At 41.2% G+C, this 22,289-nt stretch overlaps 2 protein-coding genes across 17 annotated transcripts in view; one reads left to right on the top strand and one right to left on the bottom strand.

Moving 5' to 3' along the window:
* The first annotated feature begins 3,443 nt into the window (after positions 1-3,443).
* The window catches only part of LOC121534846 (MAP kinase-activating death domain protein-like), a 78,675-nt gene continuing 59,829 nt past the window's right edge, over positions 3,444-22,289 (top strand). For 15 of the 16 annotated variants that reach the window (XM_045206151.1, XM_045206149.1, XM_045206150.1 and 12 more), the window contains exon 1: positions 3,445-3,768. The gene's annotated coding sequence lies outside the window, so the exon portion shown is untranslated. Of the gene's footprint in view, positions 3,769-22,289 lie in introns of all 16 variants that reach the window. The other variant, XM_045206143.1, reaches the window with a different exon arrangement.
* LOC121534847 (serum amyloid A-5 protein) lies at positions 14,689-15,867 on the bottom strand. Its single transcript, XM_041841432.2, has 4 exons — positions 15,766-15,867; positions 15,539-15,644; positions 15,219-15,357; positions 14,689-15,015 (listed from the first exon to the last, which is right to left on the bottom strand). Exons 2-4 carry the CDS (start codon positions 15,624-15,626, stop codon positions 14,877-14,879), a joined length of 366 nt encoding a protein of 121 aa, XP_041697366.1. The 5' UTR covers positions 15,627-15,644; positions 15,766-15,867; the 3' UTR covers positions 14,689-14,876.

Below are 22,289 nucleotides of genomic sequence, written 5' to 3'. Positions count from 1 at the left end.
GGCCAGTAAACAGGTATTGGGAATTTGTTTACCCACACTTATTTGTTGGGTGTTCTGTGGTCAAATAGCCACAGAACTGTGGACTGCTCTATTTATTAATTTTTATAAGAAGAGCTTGTAAAATACATAATTAATTTGGGAAAGTTGGAAACGCTACCATGGCATTTTACTGAATTGACAAGTATTTACTGTATTACACAGCGGGCTTCATGCAATTATAGTTCTAGTCCTTTCGGGGTCTGTTATTTTCTTGTCATTTAAATTATATGCTTAGTGACAGCTCCCAAATATACTGAACAAAAATATAAATGCAACATGTAAAGTGTTGGTCCCATGTTTCATGAGGTGAGAAAAACAATCCCAGAAATGTTTCATAAGCACAAAAAGCTTATTTATCTCAGGTTGTGCACAAATTTGTTTACATCCCTGTTATTGACCATTTCTCATTTGCCAAGATAATCCATCCACCTGACTGGTGTGGCATATCAAGAAGCTGATTAAATAGCATGATCATTACACAGGTGCACCTTGTGCTGGGGACAAAAGACCACAAATGTGCAGTTTTGTCAGAACACAATGCCACAGATGTCTCAAGTTTTGAGGGAGCGTGCAATTGGCATGCTGACTGCAGGAATGTCCACCAGAACTGAATGTTAATTTCTCTACCATAAGCTGCCTCCAATGTCATTTTAGAGAATTTGGCAGTAGTCCAACCAGCCTCACAACCGCAGTCCACGTGTAACCATGCCATCCCAGGACCTCCACATCCGGCTTCTTCACCTGTGGGATCGTCTGAGACTAGCCGCCCGGACAGCTGATGAAACTGGAGTATTTCTCTCTATAATAAAGCCCTTTCGTGGGGGAAGAAAAGGAGGACATAGGCCCAGTGGGTGGGCCTATGCCCTCCCAGGCTGCGCCCCTGCCCAGTCATATGAAATCCATAGATTAGGGCCTAATTAATTTATTTCAATTGACTGATTTCCTTCTACAGTGGGGAAAAAAAGTATTTAGTCAGCCACCAATTGTGCAAGTTCTCCCACTTAAAAAGATGAGAGAGGCCTGTAATTTTCATCATGGGTACACGTCAACTATGACAGACAAATTGAGGAAAGAAAATCCAGAAAATCACATTGTAGGATTTTTTATGAATTGATTTGCAAATTATGGTGGAAAATAAGTATTTGGTCAATAACAAAAGTTTCTCAATACTTTGTTATATACCCTTTGTTGGCAATGACACAGGTCAAACGTTTTCTGTAAGTCTTCACAAGGTTTTCACACACTGTTGCTGGTATTTTGGCCCATTCCGCCATGCAGATCTCCTCTAGAGCAGTGATGTTTTGGGGCTGTCGCTGGGCAACACGGACTTTCAACTCCCTCCAAAGATTTTCTATGGGGTTGAGATCTGGAGACTGGCTAGGCCACTCCGGGACCTTGAAATGCTTCTTACGAAGCCACTCTGTTGCCCGGGCGGTGTGTTTGGGATCATTGTCATGCTGAAAGACCCAGCCATGTTTCATATTCAATGCCCTTGCTGATGGAAGGAGGTTTTCACTCAAAATCTCACGATACATGGCCCCATTCATTCTTTCCTTTACACGGATCAGTCGTCCTGGTCCCTTTGCAGAAAAACAGCCCCAAAGCATGATGTTTCCACCCCATGCTTCACAGTAGGTATGGTGTTCTTTGGATGCAACTCAGCATTCTTTGTCCTCCAAACACGACGAGTTGAGTTTTTACCAAAAAGTTATATTTTGGTTTCATATGACGTTCTCCCAATCCTCTTCTGGATCAAATGCACTCTAGCAAACTTCAGACGGGCCTGGACATGTACTGGCTTAAGCAGGGGGACACGTCTGGCACTGCAGGATTTGAGTCCCTGGCGGCGTAGTGTGTTACTGATGGTAGGCTTTGTTACTTTGGTCCCAGCTCTCTGCAGGTCATTCACTAGGTCCCCCCGTGTGGTTCTGGGATTTTTGCTCACCGTTCTTGTGATCAATTTGACCCCACGGGGTGAGATCTTGCGTGGAGCCCCAGATCGAGGGAGATTATCAGTGGTCTTGTATGTCTTCCATTTCCTAATAATTGCTCCCACAGTTGATTTCTTCAAACCAAGCTGCTTACCTATTGCAGATTCAGTCTTCCCAGCCTGGTGCAGGTCTACAATTTAGTTTCTGGTGTCCTTTGATAGCTCTTTGGTCTTGGCCATTGTGGAGTTTGGAGTGTGACTGTTTGAGGTTGTGGACAGGTGTCTTCTATACTGATAACAAGTTCAAACAGGTGCCATTAATACAGGTAACGAGTGGAGGACAGAGGAGCCTCTTAAAGAAGAAGTTACAGGTATGTGAGAGCCAGAAATCTTGCTTGTTTGTAGGTGACCAAATACTTATTTTCCACCATAATTTGCAAATAAATTCATTAAAAATCCTACAATGTGATTTTCTGGACTTTTTTTTCTCAATTTGTCTGTCATAGTTGACGTGTACCTATGATGAAAATTACAGGCCTCTCTCATCTTTTTAAGTGGGAGAACTTGCACAATTGGTGGCTGACTAAATACTTTTTTTCCCCACTGTATGAACTGTAACTCAGTAAAATCTTAGAAAGTGTTGCATGTTGCGTTTATATTTTTGTTCAGTATATATTGTAACGATGACTAAAGGTACACTAAGCAAGTTTTAGTTTCTAATAAATTCAGTGTTGACTATGTTTTTTCCTTAAACTATACAATCCTTAGAATTTCTTGACAATATTTCTGGCCATTTAGGGGACCCTCTTATTGCGTGACTCTGAAACCACTGTGAAATTAGCCACATTAAGCTTACCAGTCAAGCCACTATGTGTATTGGACATTCATATTGCACTGTACAGCCTTACCTATGGATTGTGGATCAATGAAATGGGGTATCAGTTTACTCAGTGACACCCACAGAACACAACTGTGAAGGATTACACAAATATTAGTGTCGTAGCTCATATTGCGGGACTTTGACTATGGAAATCACCTCCCGTCAGCCTATTATGAGTATTGACATTCATATTGTACTGTACAAGTGATTAACCACAGTCAATGTCCTGCAATAAGAGCTACACAGTTAATATCTGTGACCCTGGGTGTCGCTGAGTAGACTGATACCCCATTTCATTGATCCACAAGCCATAGGTAAGGTTTTACAGTGAAATAGGTATGCCACCAATGCAATTCTGGAGTCTTATATATCCACAGTGCGATTTCAACTGATTGTTAAATGTATATAACATTCCCACCTTGTTTAACATTCCCACCTTGTTTAACATTAAATAGTCCAAATATGACATGATTCCACTATTTGTATCCGTTTGCATCACTTTCAATGAGGGACTTTTATTTTGAAGACGAACCGCAAATTCCACTATTGTGGCTAGCTTCACATAGGTCTCACAACCGTACAGTCTGCCCCCATCCGCGGAACTCCAGTCCCTGCAGATGATCTGGAGGAAATGTTATGAAGACAGGTTTTAAGCCAATAATCATACGTTAGCAAGCAACTAGATAGCATTTCACAGGTAAAAATTAGAACGTGTGGATTTGAAGCACACATTGAAGAGCTGCTGAATCACCATATCTGGAAAATGGATCCAGGATACTAATTACATCTCGCTATTTGAAATACGTGTCAATTCATCTCCCCACTGGCTTTCTTTCACCACCAACAACATACCAGGCCGACGACGACAGCTAGCTAGCGGGTATTGCTAGCCACCTAGCTAACATACTGCTAGCTACTGGTAAGATGTTCTTGCATTTTCAATTCGTATCTTTCTTGGTAGCTAATTTCACAACTATCACAAGTGTGACAATGTCAGAGTACAGCTCGATCAAATATATTATAATGTTACTTGCCATGGTAAACAAACTTAAAGATAGATAGCCAGCTACTTATGATAGCTAGTAAGTTAGCTAATGCACTCGTGACGTACGTATCAGTGATGGAGTTGGTTTGCTCTGTGTCCTAGAGGATGCTGATTATTTATAGATGGTAACAATCAGCTAAATACTGGAACAACAATTAAATGCAGGTCGTTGTAGATACAATATCCACGTCCTTATTGAAATTGTAATTAAACATGGGACTTTGGAGGTAGCGTTGCTGTTTCACATAATGAAGTCACCTTCACCACTGTTTTCGTCATTATTCCGTCAAGACAACGCGAGGTAGTATCATACCTCAACTCTATCTAGCCAGCAAACCAGGCTATGTAGCTAGCCGAGAAGGGTGCCATTGCGGCCCGCAGTTCGGGGCGTTCCGAACCCCTCTTTATACTTAATATGCCATTTAGCAGACGCTTTTATCCAAAGCGACTTACAGTCATGTGTGCATACATTTTTACGTATGGGTGGTCCCGGAGATCGAACCCACTACCCTGGCATTACAAGCGCCATGTTCTACCAATTGAGCTACAGAGGACCACAATACTTCTATTGGTCCATTTTTAAGTTAGGACTCTGGTACAAAGGTGGGAGCCGGGGGCGCTCCAGTACAGTAGGGGGCGGTAATGCACCATAACATTGGATGCCAACTGCTTGTAAACCCCACAGAAGAAGTGATGGGGCAACAACCCGTAGCTAGTGATGGGGAAACTAAGCTTCCTGAAGCATTGAGGTTTTCCACCTCCAAACCAATCAGGTGGTTGTTCAACGAAACGAAGCTTCGGACGTCATTGATCACATGCTTCTGATAAATTGATACAGGCATTGGCACACTGCTTTGAAGTACACTGCTTAGCGATTTCATCGCGTGCCTCAGAGCTCCAGTATCAAACATAGCATCACTAGGTAGACAGTGTCCTTCGCCCCCGCCTATCGGGCACTGCTTTCCCGCAGTTCTGTTAACGATGGCGAGGGCATGTGTTCGGCAGGCAGGAGCAAAGGACTCTGTGCTAGCTAGCTAGGACTCCAGTACACAGCAGGCGGGATAGGTAGCTAGCTATCACACCTGTAGACTGTACTTCACTCCCGCCTGTTGGGCACTGTTTTCCCGCAGTTCTGTTAACGAAGGCGAGGGCAGGTTAGTGAAGGACACTGGGTGCTAGCTAGCTGGCGGGATAGGTAGCTAACTAGCTAATACTTTTATTTCCCTTTTGACCCACATTTTAATCGCATAGACAATCAGAGGAAATCCAGAATATCAAAAGTGTCACTCAAGCATGAAGATGGTGTGCTTGAGGGGGAGGGGGGGCGTTCATGCAGGAACCATTGGGATGCTCGGGGGGGGGGGACGTTCATGCAGGCCGCAATCACACACTAAGCTAGCCTGCTTCTAGCTATACACGACGTGGATGCTATGCAGAGGTTGCTCCCCCTCACCCATTGAGGGACAACGTTTCTGATGTCCCGCTTTCTCTGAGTTAAGTAAGCCAGGTAAAGGCTACCTTGGAACTTGGGGTCAAGGGCGTTTTGACCCATTGTCACCAATTATGTATATTGTCACCCATGCAGAAGAGTTTTGCACTGTCTCGCTGCAGTCGCACGTCAGGCAAATTATGATGACATTGCAAGAATGAGAGAGAATCTCAAGCCTATAGCTTAAATACTTGCGTGAGTACCAATCAAGCAGTTTTGCTTGTACTAGTCAATGTCGTCTTCATTTGATAGAAAGCATAACATATAGGTACTATAGATCTATTATATCAGGCCTATGTCTGAATGCTGACACACTAGCCACAACATCAAGATCCGTCCCTTTAGGCAGCCCAAGAGAAATGTGAAGAAATAGCCACATTTGTTTATTTACTATGAGACCTTGGCCAGCCAGCAGGTGTGATGGAGTCATTTTCATGTTTTGAAACACCATCAAGAGCACCATTTTCCAATTAATCGTGAAAATGCAGTATTTTAAACTGCAGTATTTCAGAATATTCCTGACTGTACAGCACTTTTGTGTACCTATGTTTAATGTTTATAGGAGTCTTTCTGCAGTTTTAGTTTTGCTCGCAGCAAAACTAACAAGACATTGTCTTGTACAATAAATGGACAATCTGGCTATTGAAAAATGTGAGGCCACTGCAATAGGCTACATCCTTTCCATATTGGTTGCAATTCAGTGTTACTGGTAAGAGTTGGTTTGCATGTTGTGTGAATCATATCTCCCCTCAATGCTTACATAACCAGTCAGTGCCGCCTGCAGAGTAGACCACTCTGACCAGATTCAACTGTTGCCTTAACCTGTGCCATTATTAGCCTGTGAAGATGATTCGATTTGCGGGGGCCTGCTTTCTCTCACATGGCTCAGTCATTACGCTAGCCTTCTCTGATTTCCTGCTCTCAGAGAAAGGAAGGCTTTGATTGCTTGACCCAGAGCTCACCTCTTGTCAGATGAGGCACCTGAGAGGTTTACTGTGTATCTTGTATTTTGCCAGTGGTGCTGTTTCATTGGTAAACTTTGACCAGGAGCGCTAGCTCTGTTACCCCTACCCTAAAATTTGTATTTTCAATAACCCTATTTCAATATTATGTCACAGTGTTAAAAATGTGTTGTCATGAAGGTGGCAGTTACAAATGTTTTGCTATATATTGGACAGAAATGACCTGCCTAGCTAGGCCCAACTGTAATCATAAAACAGTAAATTGCCCAATCAAAAAGGAAATTGCTTAATCAGTTTGGCTATGTGGCATTTCAAGCAGTATTTGCTAGTGATTGTGGAAAAAATCGATAGTTACATATCGCAATATTATTTTGGACTAATTTATATTGATACTTTGACTTCCATTTATTTTGATATACACTGAACAAAAATCTAAATGGAACATGTAAAGTGTTGGTCTCATGTTTCATGAGCTGAAATAAAGATCCCTGAAGTTTTCCATATGCACAAAGAACATATTTCTCTCAAATTTAATGCACAAATTTGTTTACATCCCTGTTAGTGAGCATTTCTCTTTTGCCAAGATAATCCATCCACCTGACAGGTGTGGCATATCAAGAAGCTGATTAAACAATATGATCATTACACAGGTGCACCTTGTGGGGACAATAAAAGGCCACTCTAAAATGTGTGGTTTTGTCACACATCACAATGCCACAGATACCTCAAGTTTTGAGGGAGCGTGCAATTGGCATTCTGACTGCAGGAATGTCCACCAGAGCTGTTGCCAGAGAATGTAATGTTCATTTCTCTACCATAAGCCGCCTTCAACGTCATTGTAGATCATTTGGCAGTATGTCTAACCAGCCTCACAACTGCAGACCACGTGTAATTACGCCAGCCCAGGACCTCCACATCTGGCTTCTTCACCTGCGGGATCATCTGAGGGGGGTGCTGAGGATTATTTCTGTCTGTAATGAAGCCCTTTTGTGAGGAAAAACTAATTCTGATTGGCTGGGTCTGGCTCCCCAGAGGGGCGGCCTGGCTCACAAGTGGGTGGGGCTATGCCCTCCCAGGCCCATCCATGGCTGCGACCCTGCCCAGTCATATGAAATCCATAGATTAGGGCCTAATTAATTTATTTCAATTGACTGATTTCCTTATAGGAACTGTAACTCGGTAAAGTCTTAGACATTGTTCCATGTTGCGTTTATTTTTGTTCAGTGTGTGTGTGTGCGTGTGTGTGTGTAATTTATTTATTTATTTATTTGCTAGGGAGCGTTACCTAGCACTAGTCGGCTGTACTTGCTCCAAAACTATTTTTCATCTTATAGCTTGTTATTCATGTTCTTTTTTAAATGGTTAGCCAACGTGTTTTCAGCACTTTTGTTTCCATGACTGATCAAAACTCATTTTGTCATGCTCTCTCTCTCTGCAGCAGACATACACTACATGACCAAAAGTATGTGGACACCTGCTCGTCAAACATCTCATTCCAAAATCATGGGCACTGATATGGAGTTGGTCCCCCCTTTGCTGCTATAACAGCCTCCACTCTTCTGGGAAGGCTTTCCACTAAATGTTGGAACATTCAGCCACAAGAGCAGTAGTGAGGTCGGACACTGATGTTGGGCGATTAGGCCTGGCTAGCAGTCGGCGTTCCAATTCACCCCAAAGGTGTTTGATGGGGTTGAGGTCAGGGCTCTGTGCAGGCCAGTGAAGTTCTTCCACACCTATCTCGACAAACCATTTCTGTACGGACCTCACTTTGTGCACGGGGGCATTGTCATGCTGAAACAGGACCCCAAACTGTTGCCACAAAGTTGGAAGCACAGAATCGTCTAGAATGTCATTGTATGCTGTAGCATTAAGATTTCCCTTCACTGGAACTAAGGGGCCTAGCCTGAACCATGAAAAACCGCCCCAGACCATTATTCTTCCTTCACCAAACTTTACAGATGGTACTATACATTGGGGCAGGTAGCGTTCTCCTGGCATCCGCCAAACCCAGATTCGTCTGTCGCACTGCCAAATTGTGAAGTGTTATTCATCACTCCAGAGAAGGCGTTTCCACTGCTCCAGAGTCCAATAGCGGTGAGCTTTACACCACTCCAACCGACGCTTGGCATTGCACATGGTGATCTTAGGTTTGTGTGCGGCTGATCGGCAATGGAAACCCATTTCATGAAGCTCCCGACGAACAGTTCTTGTGCTGACGTTGCTTCCAGAGGCAGTTTGGAAGTCGGTATTGGATGTTGCAACCGAGGACAGACGATTTGTACACGCTATGCGCTTCAGCACTCGGCGGTCTTGTTCTGTGGGCTTGTGTGGCCTACCACTTCGCGGCTGGGCCGTTGTTGCTCCTAGACGTTTCCACTTCACAATAACAGCACTTACAGTTGACCGGGGCAGCTCTAGCAGGGCAGAAATTTGACGACCTGACTTGTTGGAAAGGTGGCATCCTATGACAATGCCATGTTAAAAGTCACTGAGCTCTTCAGTAAGGCCATTCTACTGCCAATGTTTGTGTATGGAGATTGCATGGCTGTGTGCTCAATTTTATACACGGGTGTGGTTGAAATAGCCGAATCCACTAATTTGAAGGGGTGTCCACATACTTTTGTAAATATAGTGTATATTGAGCAATACATTTGCAGTATCGAATCGCAATACATCTAGAATCGCAATACATCTCTTATCGGCACCTAAGTATTGTGATAATATTGTATCGTGAGGTCCCTGGCAATTCCCAGCCCTAGTTTTTGCCCATAGATTCCATCTCAGCCTCATGACATCTTATTCATTAGAGTTGAATCCAATTGGCGGAAGGCAGCCTAATGGTAGCTTGTTTCTTAGACAGGTTTGAATTATTTTGTAATTGTTGTTCAGGCCCCTGAGGCATTGAAATTCAGCAGCTGAATAACACACAGTGAGTATTTTGCAGTCTGTTGTGTGCTGCAGGCTGTTTCAGTCATAGCCACTCCAAATGGCACACCATCAGCAAATGAATGGCACGTACAGCCTGTATTTCATGTCTCCATCTCCGGGCACACATACTATCCAGACGGTCTGGTGCTTTCACTGCGTTCTGCGTGGCTATTTCTTTTTGCGGAGGACTTAAGCCTAGTAGGCTAATATTTGCCTTGACCCATCAGCTCAAACACAACCATCTTTAACAGATATAGGCTACTGGTAAGCTGATCTGGTTGTGGAGTGTTTGTCTTTCTGGGTGGAGTTTCAAAGGCACCACTTGCAAATGTATCTAGTTTCTAGTGCAGAATGCACTGACTGAGTAGTCCAGATGTAGGCGCTGGACTACTTTGTTAAATGATCACGTTGTCTGGCTCTAGATGTAGCCTAAGCCTAGTTTCTGAATTGTAGATACTAGGTGGAGCCAACATTTTATCACCATTAAGAAGGCTACTGGGAACAAGATGCAAGCCTGCCCAGTTTTTACATGGCCACATAGATTTGTTATTTGCTGCCACTACACTGCTGAGGTCCCTAGTGCATTAGCGCCCACACATTTGTAAGTAAATTATGCTACTCCGAGAAGGAAGGTAAACAAACCAATGAAGGCGGCTCAGGCAATATTTCCTTTGTGTTGTTGATAGATGAAGAAGAATCTAGATCTACATACATGCAGTGGCACCTTATATTAAGATTCTAGACCGTTATAGGCATAGTTGCTTTGTTGACCATTCATAGTAGTAAGCCTAGTGTGCCTTTTTTGACAACTGAGAATAACCTTCCATGGACGTTGGTACCAGCCTTTGACGTCTGCATAATATTGCAAGGGCATGACCTGAAGTTGAGCACACAATTAAGCTTTATCTATATCCGAGGCCTGTGGACAGGTAATTAGGCTTTATTGTGAAAGGAGAAACTAAACAAATGGGCCACAGGCGTCATTGAGGAAATTGAATGAACTAGAGCTGCTGTAATCAAACATTCGGCTACCTTTCAGTGAAAGGCCAGTTATGTACAGATTCTGCCAGAGAAACTCTCAACAGGATTCATGCCTATTTTAGATCACAGCCTCACTTTTTATGAACCAATTCATATTATTCTTCGAGTTTACTCGAGGTACTTGTCCCCCTCCTGTTCTGTGCTAAGTTTGTTTGCCTGTCAGGTTTTTTGTTCAGGCTCGCCATTTGGTCAGGCCTAGTCCAGATCCGTATATAGGCTTCAATCTTCTTGGTTTTTGCTTTGTAGCTGTCATGGTTAATTTCCTAATTTGACATCATCATATTTTGGAAAACGACCCATTAGCCTAGATAATAAAACTTTTGGTGCCACTGATAACATGGTGCCCTGCCCACTAACATTCTCTGATTTTAAGAATAGCCGACACACAGCTGAGCAAGAAGAAAGCAGGGTTGGGTTGCTATGACGACTATGATGAATGTTATTACCTCAGGGCCGATGCTATGGCTGTAGGCGGAATAAAAGATGATCGACTGGGAAGCAAGCAGGTCACATGACCAGTTGAGTGAGGATGTTAGACTTCCATTCTCTTCTATCTTTCTAGAGATGTTTCTTTCAGATCCAGCATGCTTTGCACACACTCAGTAGGCTAATATTTCCTCTATGAATTACGCCTTAAGCCTAGTTTATACCCTATGTACAGACGCATGAAAGAACTACAAGTAGCTACGCAAAATGGTGTGCGTAGCAAACCTACAGACGTGCAGCCCCACAATTCATAATTTGACACAAGAATGCAGGCTCTCCATTTTGCGTACTGGTTTTGTGTTGCGTACGTAAGGTATAAACCAGCTTTAATTGTTTTAGATGGGAAAGCAAGACAGCTATCAAAGATGTGTGGATGAGTGTGTCATAGACCTTATTCTCACTAGGTATCCAAACGCTTTTTATATCTCGTGCCGACATTCACCAGTAAAATGTACCAACATGTTTAGACAGTGATTTTGAAGAGAAAGCTTAGGCCTAAAACAATGTTGTTTAGGGTGGGCAGTGCCTTCAGAAAGTATTCACACCCCTTGACTTTTTCCACATTTTGTTGTGTTACAGCCTGAATTTAAAATGGATTAAATTGAGATTTTTTGTTACTGGCCTACACACAATATTCATAATGTCAAAGTGGAATTATGTTTGTCGGAATTTTTACAAATTAATACAAAATGAAAAGCTGAAATGCCAATAAGTATTCAACACCTTTGGTATGGCAAGCCTAAATAAGTTCAGGAGTAAAAATGTGCTTAACAAGTCACATAATAAGTTGCATGGACTCACTCTGTTTACAATAATAGTGTTTAACATGATTTTTGAATGACTACATCATCTCTGTACCCCATACAATTATTTGTAAGTTCTCTCAGTCGAGCAGTGAATTTCAAACCCAGATTCAACCACAAAGACCAGGAAGGTTTTCCAATGCCTCGCAAAGAAGGGCTCCTATTGGTAGATCAGTAAAAAAAAAAAGCAGACAATGAATATCCCTTTGAGCATGGTGAAGCTATTAATTACACTTTGGATGGTGTATCAATAGACCCAGTCACTACAAAGATACAGGCGTCCTTCCTAACTCAGTTGCCAGAGAGGAAGGAAACCGCTCAGTGATTTCACAATGAGGCCAATGGTAACTTTAAAACAGTTGGAGTTTAATGGCTGTGATAGGAGAACACTGAGGATGGATCAACAACACTGTAGTTACTCCACAATACTAACTTAAATGACAGAGTGAAAAGAAGGAAGCCTGTACAGAACAAACATTTAGCAAAACATGCATCCTGTTTGCAATAAGGCACTAAAGTAAAACTGCAAAACAATTGTCAAAGAAATGAACTTTATGTCCTCAATACAAAGTGTTATGTTTGGGGCAATTCCAACAACACATCATTGAGTACCACTCTTCATATTTTCAAGCATGGTGGTGGATGCATCATGTAATGGGTATGCTTGTCATCGGCAAGGACTAGGTATTTTTTTTAGGATAAAAAAGAAACCGAATAGAGCTAAGCACATGCAAAATTATTGAGGGAAAACCTGGTTTAGTCTGCTTTCCAACAGACACTGGGAGATTAATTTACTATGTAGCTTTATTGTTTTAGTTAGAACAATTCTGATTAAAAGGAGGTGGATTACACAAAGAAGTGGCCTATTTTCTTTCCCTTTTGTTGTCACGCGGAGGTCCGCGCTCTCTGATTTGCTCAAAGTCAAGTTGTCGGCTACCGACTGGCAGGCGATTCTACATGTAGAAATGTCCGGTTTGTCGGTACCAGGCCGGTACGCAGCAGGCGGTGTCTTTTGTTCTAGCAAGAGAAGGAACGGCCTCTTACTGTGCTCTGTAGGTCTACCTACTGGCAGTCCGTTTTCTCAGTGTATCTGAGCTCTTTGTTATTGAGTCTTTTTTACCAGAAAGTATTTGAAATACTTTGGTGCATCTTCAGTTGAGCCACTAGTTCACCTTCTGGTGAGACGAGAATAGTAATTGGGAATTTAATGTAGGCTTTCTAAAACATTACAGGAAAAACACTAGAGCTGGGAATTGCCAGGGACCTCACGATACGATATTACCACGATACTTAGGTGCTGATACTATATGTATTGCGATTCGATACTGTGATTTTATTGCGATTCGATGTCTGCTGCAGAGGGACGAGAGAGCCATGAGAACTAGTTTTGATCTGTCATGGTGGAAATAAAAGTGCTGAAAAAAAATTGGCTCCCTATTTAAAAAGAATATGGAGAACAAGCTATGAAGGACAAATACTGGAGTTGAATATATAATAATACAGAGCAGTGATAAGTGTCCACTTTGAGAGAGCACACTACTAGATGTGGATGGGTTGTCTGTCAAATAGGCTATAGGCTATATTTTACCTTTGTGTTTGTATTGTCTCCTGCTCTCCAATTACTCCTCTGACGGGTGCCGTAGCACTGGTTTTAGACTACAATCCTTGATTCCACATGTCAGACACCTCCATTAAGTCGCTTCAGTCTCTTTTAGTATGTTAAAATCTGTCCTGTAGCCTAAATGGTACTTGGAGACATAATTTGCTATGTCAGTCCAGCTATCAATCTCAAATCTCTGTCCACAGGTTGATTTGTGAGATATTTTGACACTTAGCAAAAACTGCTTTTCGAGCAGAAGTGTCTGCTCTAATCACTGAATCATGCCTTAATTTCCACCCCATTGCCAACGAGGCAGATTTATAGTTTTGCTGGGTCGAGAGCGGCGAGAGACTTGCAGCCCAATCGATTCTCCACAAGCAGTACCTAATCAGAGTATTTCATTATATGATAGTAGTATTAATCTTATCAAAATGTGTTGTATTGGAAGAGGAGTACTAGGTGTTTGAATGTGGCACAATGAGACCTATAGCCTATGATGCACAATAAACTCACTGGTCCATTTCCTGGTTATGTTGAATTGCAACGTGTATTTTGAAGCCTGGAGGTTTTTATTCTAGGCGTGAAAATACAGAATTACAGTATAGGTCCAGGTGATGGGGCCACACTGATACCTCAAGCTTGGTTCCAAAGTTTCTAAACCATACCAAACCGTCTTTGGTATGGTGTCGCCATAATATTTGAATTGAGGAAGTGTGATCATAATCATTAGGATATTTTAGCGATCCGCAGTAGGTCCTAAATGCCCCCAACCTTTTAGATGTGAGCTAAACAGTGCAATTGCACTTGAGATGCATTTTAAAGCTATGGATGAGAAAGTTAACCAGTGCTTAATTTGAGCCGGAACAGGATGCGGCACCTCTCCTTTTTGGACTGTTTTGTTATGAACCTATTTGGCCGGATCCGGTACCTCTCCTGGCATGAACAATTATTTTCACTTTTTGCAATGTAAAAATTATAATAAAAGCAATTCAAGTTAATTTGAGTTGCCTCTTCGTTAATTCTCCTGACCCTACAAAAAAAGTAATGTGAAAAAGTTGATTTTCAGCCGGGGCCTAATATTCTAAGAATAGATTTGGGTTGGGCCGGCCCGGGTTTATGGTTTGTGCATCATTGTAACCTATGTTTGAGACCAACACATGGCCGTGGCTGTGTGAGAAGCGTGCCAGTATCTCTCACATAACTAGAATGAGATTCACTTTCTATGATCTCTCTCCCTCTCTGCTCTGATAGACATGAGCCTGCAACTCTCCTCTCTCCAGCGTTGCACTTCATCATTTATTTCCTTATAGAATCATAGCAGCGCGAAGGGTTCTGAGCGAACTCCAGCACCCCTGAAAAATTGAAATACATTTGCCAAAGTTATAGAATTACTGATGTCTGTTCTGAAATAAATGAAATAATTCAGAATAGCCTACTACCAACCTTCCCAGTCGTATCATACTGACTACAGAAAGACAATCGGTCTCTAGTTGTGTAATCACTTTACTTTTGCAACACTTTTGAAATACAGTGTACACTAAGTTTCACTACCATGTACCTGTCTATTAGCAGAACATTTGGGCAAAATTATTAAAAAGCAGTAATTAAGTGCAATATATTTATTTGGAATGTGGTCCTTTCAGTTTGGCTAGTAATCTCATTTTATTTTTGATTCAGTAATTCTTGGGGAGTCCTTTGGGTCTGTAGCGGTTGGGGTCACCTCCATTGCGTCCCCAGCGGTTAGCCGCCTGGTCAGCTGCTGAGTCCTCGTGTCCTCGACCACTGGAACCCTGAACCATCTCCCGGGCATCACTGAGAGAGGATAAATATTACATAAGTTACTCGTCAATGACAGTGAACGAATAATGGTAAAATTGTCTCTCTGACCAGACACTTTTTTAAACAAAAAGTGTCATAAAGAACTAAATAGAGAAAGGAGAACGTTTTTGTGAGATCAGTTGATGACCAACTGAACCACATTATAAGCGTCTCTCAGATATTTGAGAATCACCCACCTGATGACTCCTGCTGCCCACCTGCCCCCTGGTCCTCTCCTGGCAGCATCATAGTTGCCCCGGGCGTGGAAGTACTTGTCTGAGTTTTTCCAGTTGGCGTCCTTCATGTCGCCGTATGCACGCCACATGTCTTTAGCACCTGCAGGGTCAGGAGTACACCGATGTTGAGTGTGACACTTACAAAGAACATTACAACTTTTCAAACCACTAGCCTCAAGAAATAACAATTACTTTAAAGGAGTCATCAAATTTTGCTCTTGATTTCTGTATCTATTTCTGTCAACAATAAAGAAACAATGATTAAAGTGTAAAAAACGGACCTCGAGCAGCTTCACCAGGGAAGCGGTACCACTGGGCCTGAGCCCCCACAACAAGGGTCAGAACAAGTCCAGCTAGAAGCACCTTCATACTTGCAGATGTGACAGACTGAAAGAAACATGGAAAGAGTGAGAGAGAACGTAGGCTACGATATGAATTGCTAACATATTTACAGATCATTTATCTGACTTAAACTGCGACTGCATCATATTACAGAGTCATCTCTTACCTTACAGCTCCTTAGTTAGTTAGTCAGTCAGGCAGTTTGAACTCCCTCGTGTTTTGTGTTGGTTTGTGGTCCGCAGCTTGTTCTTATATTTCACCCAGACCAGGGAGGAGTTGAGTTTTCCAACAGCTGGAATTCCCTAACTTCGTCCTACCAGGCTATTACGATCAGAAGTCTCTGCCCGGTACACAAGATCAGGAATTTCCAGGTCATGACAAGATGAATTAGAGGACCTGCTCTGAAGCCTTAGGCAATAAGAAAAATACTCCTCAATTGTGTAACTAGGCCTACTGCTTAAAAAACCAAGGCATCAAAATGTGATGTGTCAGCATTAATAAGACTGTGTATAAATAATTCAATCTAATGGGGGAAATGCGGTTTGTTTTTCAACTTTTAAAGTCGTAATTGTCATGATGGATGAGGTTCCTAAAGTTTGCCTCTCACCTGATATGAGAGAATCATTCCTTATGATATGATTCATTATAGACTACTATAGTATGGTAGACTACAGGTATTTAATAGACATAGACATGAAAGGCAATTTGCATGTCCACATCTGACGGATTGCACCTTTATTTTACAGATTACACAACTACTGCTCCCCTCACACCTATGCTGCTGTTCATTGATTATTGATTGCCATTACCATTAGTATCTATCTATTTATCCTGCTACTGGTCACTATTAGTCTTGTTTACAAATCAAATTTAAATCAAATTGTATTGGTCGCATACACATATTTAGCAGATGTTATTGTGGGTGTAGCAAAATGCTTGTGTTCCTAGCTACAGCAGTGCAGTAATATCTAACAATTCACAACAACACACATAGATCTAAAAGTAAAAGATTGGAAATAAGAAATATATAAATATTACGACAAGCAATGTCGGAGTCCGGAGTATAAATATGTATATATATATATATATATATGTGATGGGATGTATAGACATTATGGACAGTATGTGGATTGAATATGTAGTATATCTGTAGAATACGTAGGACAATAGTATATATACAGCAATAGTTGAATGGGACGTCATTGACTTGAATACAGTACATACATATGAAATGAGTAAAACAGTATGTAAACATTATTAAAGTAACCAGTTTTCCATTATTAAAGTGACCAGTGATTCCATGTCTATGTACATAGGGCAGCAGCCTCTAAGGTGCTGAGAAGGCCTATAATTTAGCCACAAAGGATCAATAGTTTATTTTTAAAAAGAGCATAGCTGTGGATTGTAGCCCAATAACATGGAATAGCCTACAGTCGGGAACGTGCGGCAAATCTGTCAGTGAAAAAACAGCAATCAGACAAAACAGGCCTTTTGCAAAATTTCAAATACAATCGAGGGAAAACACAGGTTGGAAAGCAAATGGCTCCTGCTGAAAAGAGAAGACTATGCTGTAGGCTACCAAAATATTTTATCAACTTCTTTTGTTTCACAAAAGAGAGAGGGGCTTTTGGCACAAGCGCATCACCATCACCAGTGAGTAAGCTGCGCATCATTGGGTGAGTGAGTGAATCTGGAAAGCATTTTTAGGACTAGAATTTCCTCCTCATATTGTATCCTACAATATGTCTCCACACACCTAGGCCTAGGCTATTGATGGATTCAAGACAAGGTCATTTATATTGACCTCAAATTCTCAGTTTGTCAGTGTCAAAGTAGCCTGCCATTTCGATCATTTGTGCGGTATTAAAAAATATTCTGCTCAAGTCTCCAGTCATGTAAAATTATGTAGAATTTAATGAAATGCATTTATAAAAGGCCAACATTTCCCCAGACCCTTGGCTACAAAAAAAAATCCCTGTGTGTGCAACTTCTGTAAGTGCCTCTACTCTACTGCTCTATGCTACTACGCAAATGCAATGATATGCATGCAGTGCTTTATTATAAAGTTGTTCTTTTTTTTTCATGCGTTCCGTTACCTCAGAACTCCCAAGGTCCACCTCCCTCCTGCGCTCACTTTTTGTTCCGGCACCTCCCAATTTAAAAATTAAGCATGGAAGTTAACTTATCATTTCCAAACGTTTAGTTCAGTTGTATGCTGCTTTGCGATCTATTAACAGCAAGTGTTCCATTAAATTGGCTCAATATTTTTTACTGATGCATTTGGCAATATTAAATTCATACGCACAAAGCATATAAACAAAACCATTCAACGTGAAAGTTGATAGGCTACATGTTGTTTATATATAGCTTATGCACAGCACTTAGTTCCAAATCAATCATTGTTTTCTTGCGCAAACCGCGAGCAACACCTGTCAAACTCAGACATTTCTCTCAAAACACAGGGATGTCGATTCACACTAGTATTTTCAGAGGACCTTGGAGTTCGCCAAAAAACAGTAGGTTATTTTGGCTGGAGTTGTTACACTCCTGCCATGTAAAAATTGGTAGAGCATGGCGCTTGTAATGCCAGGGTAGTGGGTTCGATCCCCGGGACCACCCATTCGTAAAAATGTATGTACACATGACTGTAAGTCGCTTTGGATAAAAGCGTCTGCTAAATGGCATATTATATTATAATGGCATATTATTCGGAAGGGAATAAAATGACAGATGTTTTGTGCTCGTGCACATAATTACATTACCCTACCTCCCCTAGTAAAACTAATCCCTGACGTATAGCATATCATAATCACATCAATAAATTGGTTATAACAAACTCTGAACACCGTAACACGTGACAGCAAAATAGATGCAGAGGACGTGAAAAATAAACTGGCAACCGGGGAATGTTTACTGGTTGCTCAGGAGTTAAAGGGAAAGTCAGATGGGTGGAATAAATTTGACTAGTTGTGGAAAATACTGGAGATAAGAAGGTAAGGAGCAAGTGCTGCGTGCATTTTATATGTGCCAAACAGGTGCTGTATAGATTACATTGTTCCAAACGGTCCGAAAAATTATATTGTAAACAACACTAAATAAATGATAAGCATACCAGAGAGTCTGTTGCAACGTTTTTTTGTTAAGCCTTTATTACAGCAAGGACTGAAAACAGTAGCATTCATTTGTGAATGCAATTTCCGAAATGGAACGGTTTATTTATTGTTTAAGCGAATTATTGAAGCCTGGCTTTTATTTTATTTTAAAACGAAAATGCTTGATTGCATTTCAAATCATGAATGACTCGTATGCTGTGTGATGACATAAACTAAATAATGAATGATTGATGCAGTAGCGTATAGTGTGTATATACTGTAAGTTTTTAAATGTAGGGAGTTTTTCCTAGCCACCGCGCTTCTACATCTGCATTGCTTGCTGTTTGGGGTTTTAGGCTGGGTTTCTGTATAGCACTTTGTGACATCTGCTGATGTAAAAAGGGCTTTATAAATACATTTGATTGATAGGCCTAAGTAAGTTACGGTATTAAGACTAAACAGAATGCGCTCTTAGGCCTACAGCTCAATAGTGGTTATACAAGGTTGCTATACTAAGCCTACTAATGATCATGACATTACTTGTGATCATAATAATAGTAATAATAACAATAAGAAGGAGATCAAGAAAAAGGAGCATAATAATAATAATAATAATAAATATAATGTTTCTGACAATTTGGAACAGTGTAAAGAACACTAAATACATTATAAATAATATCAGAGAGGCTGTACTAACAAAATAAGTTTAAAGTCTTTATTACAGCAAAGCAAAGATCAAAAACAGCCAAATTTGGGAAATTGTTTACTTGACATGTCATTCATTGCGTGACGCTTGGTGCTCACGGAATCAGTAGGCTATTAAACAAACACTCAAACAGGCAACAGAAGCAGGATCTGTCTTATTTCTGTAGATATATATGGATGATTTATAAAGCCAGGCCCATTTAACAGTTAGGCTATTGATTATAGACCTAATTAAGTTGGGGTTTCCTCTCTCCTCACTTTTCTTAGACAATAAGGCAAGGGCTGTTTTCTCATCTCCTCATTCTGCTGCTGCCTCCGCCACATTGTTCTCAACACCAATATGCTGGTTAACTTTGCTATTATGCACATAGCAACATGGTCTAGGAAAAGGCACCAATTCAACAGCGCACTGATGTGTTTCTGAACTGTGGACAGCGACCACTATCCAATGCGGGAGAAAGCACATTTGTAATAAAATAATATTATTTTTATTAGTGTTGCACCATTGTTCTTATGTAACATAACCATATACCATTTCAGGAGCACATGTCTTAGACTGATGGACTGTGCCATCCCCACGGCCTCCACAATGAAGTAGTCCACTCAGACAGGCGTGAATCAGACAGGTGTCTTGTACACCATTTTATATACAGTGCCTTCGGAAAGTATTCAGACCCCTTGACTTTTTCAACATTTTGTTAGGTTACAGACTTATTCTAAAATTGATTTAAATTGTTTTTTTCCCCTCCTCAATCTACACACAATACCCCATAATGACACAGCAAAAACAGTTAGCTAATTTATCAAATAAAATAAACTATCACATTTACATAAGTATTCAGACCGTTTACTCAGTACTTTGTTGAAGCACCTTTGGCAGTGATTACAGCCTTGAGTCGTCTTGGGTATGACACTACAAGCTTGGCACACCTGTATTTGGGGAGTTTCTCCCATTCTTCTCTGCAGATCCTCTCAAGCTCTGTCAGGTTGGATGGGGAGAGTTGCTGCACAGCTATTTTCAGGTCTCTCCAGAGATGTTCAATTGGGTTCAAGTCAAGGCTCTGGCTGGGCCACTCAAGGACATTCAGAGACTGGTCCTGAAGTCACTCCTGCATTGTCTTGACTGTGTTCTTAGGGTCGTTGTCCTGTTGGAAGGTGAACCTTCGCCCCAGTCTGAGGTCCTGAGCGCTCTGGAGCAGGTTTTCATCAAGGATCTCTCTGTACTTTGCTCCATTAATCTTTACCTCAAACCTGACTAGTCTCCCAGTCCCTGCCGCTGAAAAACATCCCCACATGATGCTGCCACCACTATGCTTCACCGTAGGGATGGTGGCAGCTTTTTTAATCCAGATGTGACGCTTAGCATTCAGGCCAAAGAGTTCAATCTTGTTTTCAATCTTGTTTCTCATGGTCTGAGAGTCTTTAGGTGCCTTTTGGCAAACTCCAAGCGGGCTGTCAGTTGCCTTTTACTGAGGAGTGGCTTCCGTCTGGCCACGCTACCATAAAGGCCTGATTGGTGGAGTGCTGCAGAGATGGTTGTCCTTCTGGAAGGTTCTCCCATCTCCACAGAAGACTCTAGAGCTTTGTCAGAGTGACCATTGGGTTCTTTGTCACCTCCCAGACCAAGGCCCTTCTCCCCCGATTGCTCAATTTGGCCGGGCGGCCAGCTCTAAGAAGAGTCTAGGTGGTTCCAAACTTCTTCCATTTAAGAATGATGGAAGCCACTGTGTTCTTGGGGACTTTCAATGCTGCAGAAATTTTTGGTACCCTTCCCCAGATCTGTACCTTGACACAATCCTGTCTCGGAGCTCTGCGGACAATTCCTTCGACCTCATGGCTTGGTTTTTGCTCTGACATGCACTGTCAACTGTGGGACCTTATATAGACAGGTGTGCCTTTCCAAATCATGTCCAATCAATTGAATTTACCACAGGTGGACTCCAAGTTGTAGAAACATATCAAGGATGATCAATGGAAACAGGATGCACCTGAGCTCAATTTCGAGTCTCATAGCAAAGGTTCTGAATACTTATGTAAATAAGGTATTTTTTCAATATTTATTTACATTTGCAAAAATGTCTAAAAACTTGTTTTCGCTTTGTCATTATGGGGTATTGTGTGTAGATTGCTGAGTTTTTATTTAATTTTTTTATCAATTTTTGAATAAGGCTGTAACATAACAAAATGTGGGAAAAGGCAAGGGGTCTGAATACTTTCGGAAGGCAGTGTGTGTGTGTGTGTGTGTGTGTGTGTGTGTGTGTGTGTGTGTGTGTGTGTGTGTGTGTGTGTGTGTGTGTGTGTGTATGTATGTATGTATATATATATATATATATATATATATATATATATATATATATATATATATATATATATATATATATATATATATATATATATATATATATATATATATTATTTTTTTTACATATATATATATATATATATAAAACATATACATATACATATACATACACTAGGGGTGTAACGATTCGTTTTAACAACGATTCGATTTGTATCACGATTCGTGGTTGTCGATACGATTCAAGGACGATATTGGTTCATTTAGAACGATACGATCCGAAACGATTCAGTGACTTGAAATCGATTCAGTAACCTTTTAGCCAAAAATTCAACCAGTGTGACTGAAATAAATACCTGGTAACCAGTTGCATTTTAATAACTGGCAATAGTCTTTATATTTTTAACAGTGTTTCATGCCTCCATGCAGACCATCTGGTATTATGAAACTTACCCAGTTCCACAAAGGAGATCCCATTTTCTTCACATAGCTTTATTCAGTGCAGCAGTTTTTTTTGCTCTAGCATCACTCACATCATCAGCGGGGAGTTACGAGCCAAGTTGCAGTCTGCTGAATTTTGGGGGCTGCTTTTTG

The sequence above is a fragment of the Coregonus clupeaformis genome, chromosome 21 (genome assembly GCF_020615455.1).
Source record: "Coregonus clupeaformis isolate EN_2021a chromosome 21, ASM2061545v1, whole genome shotgun sequence".
Lineage (NCBI taxonomy): Eukaryota > Metazoa > Chordata > Actinopteri > Salmoniformes > Salmonidae > Coregonus > Coregonus clupeaformis.
The sequence above is the reverse complement of the archived record's forward strand: the minus strand, read 5'-3'. Positions and strand labels throughout refer to the sequence as shown.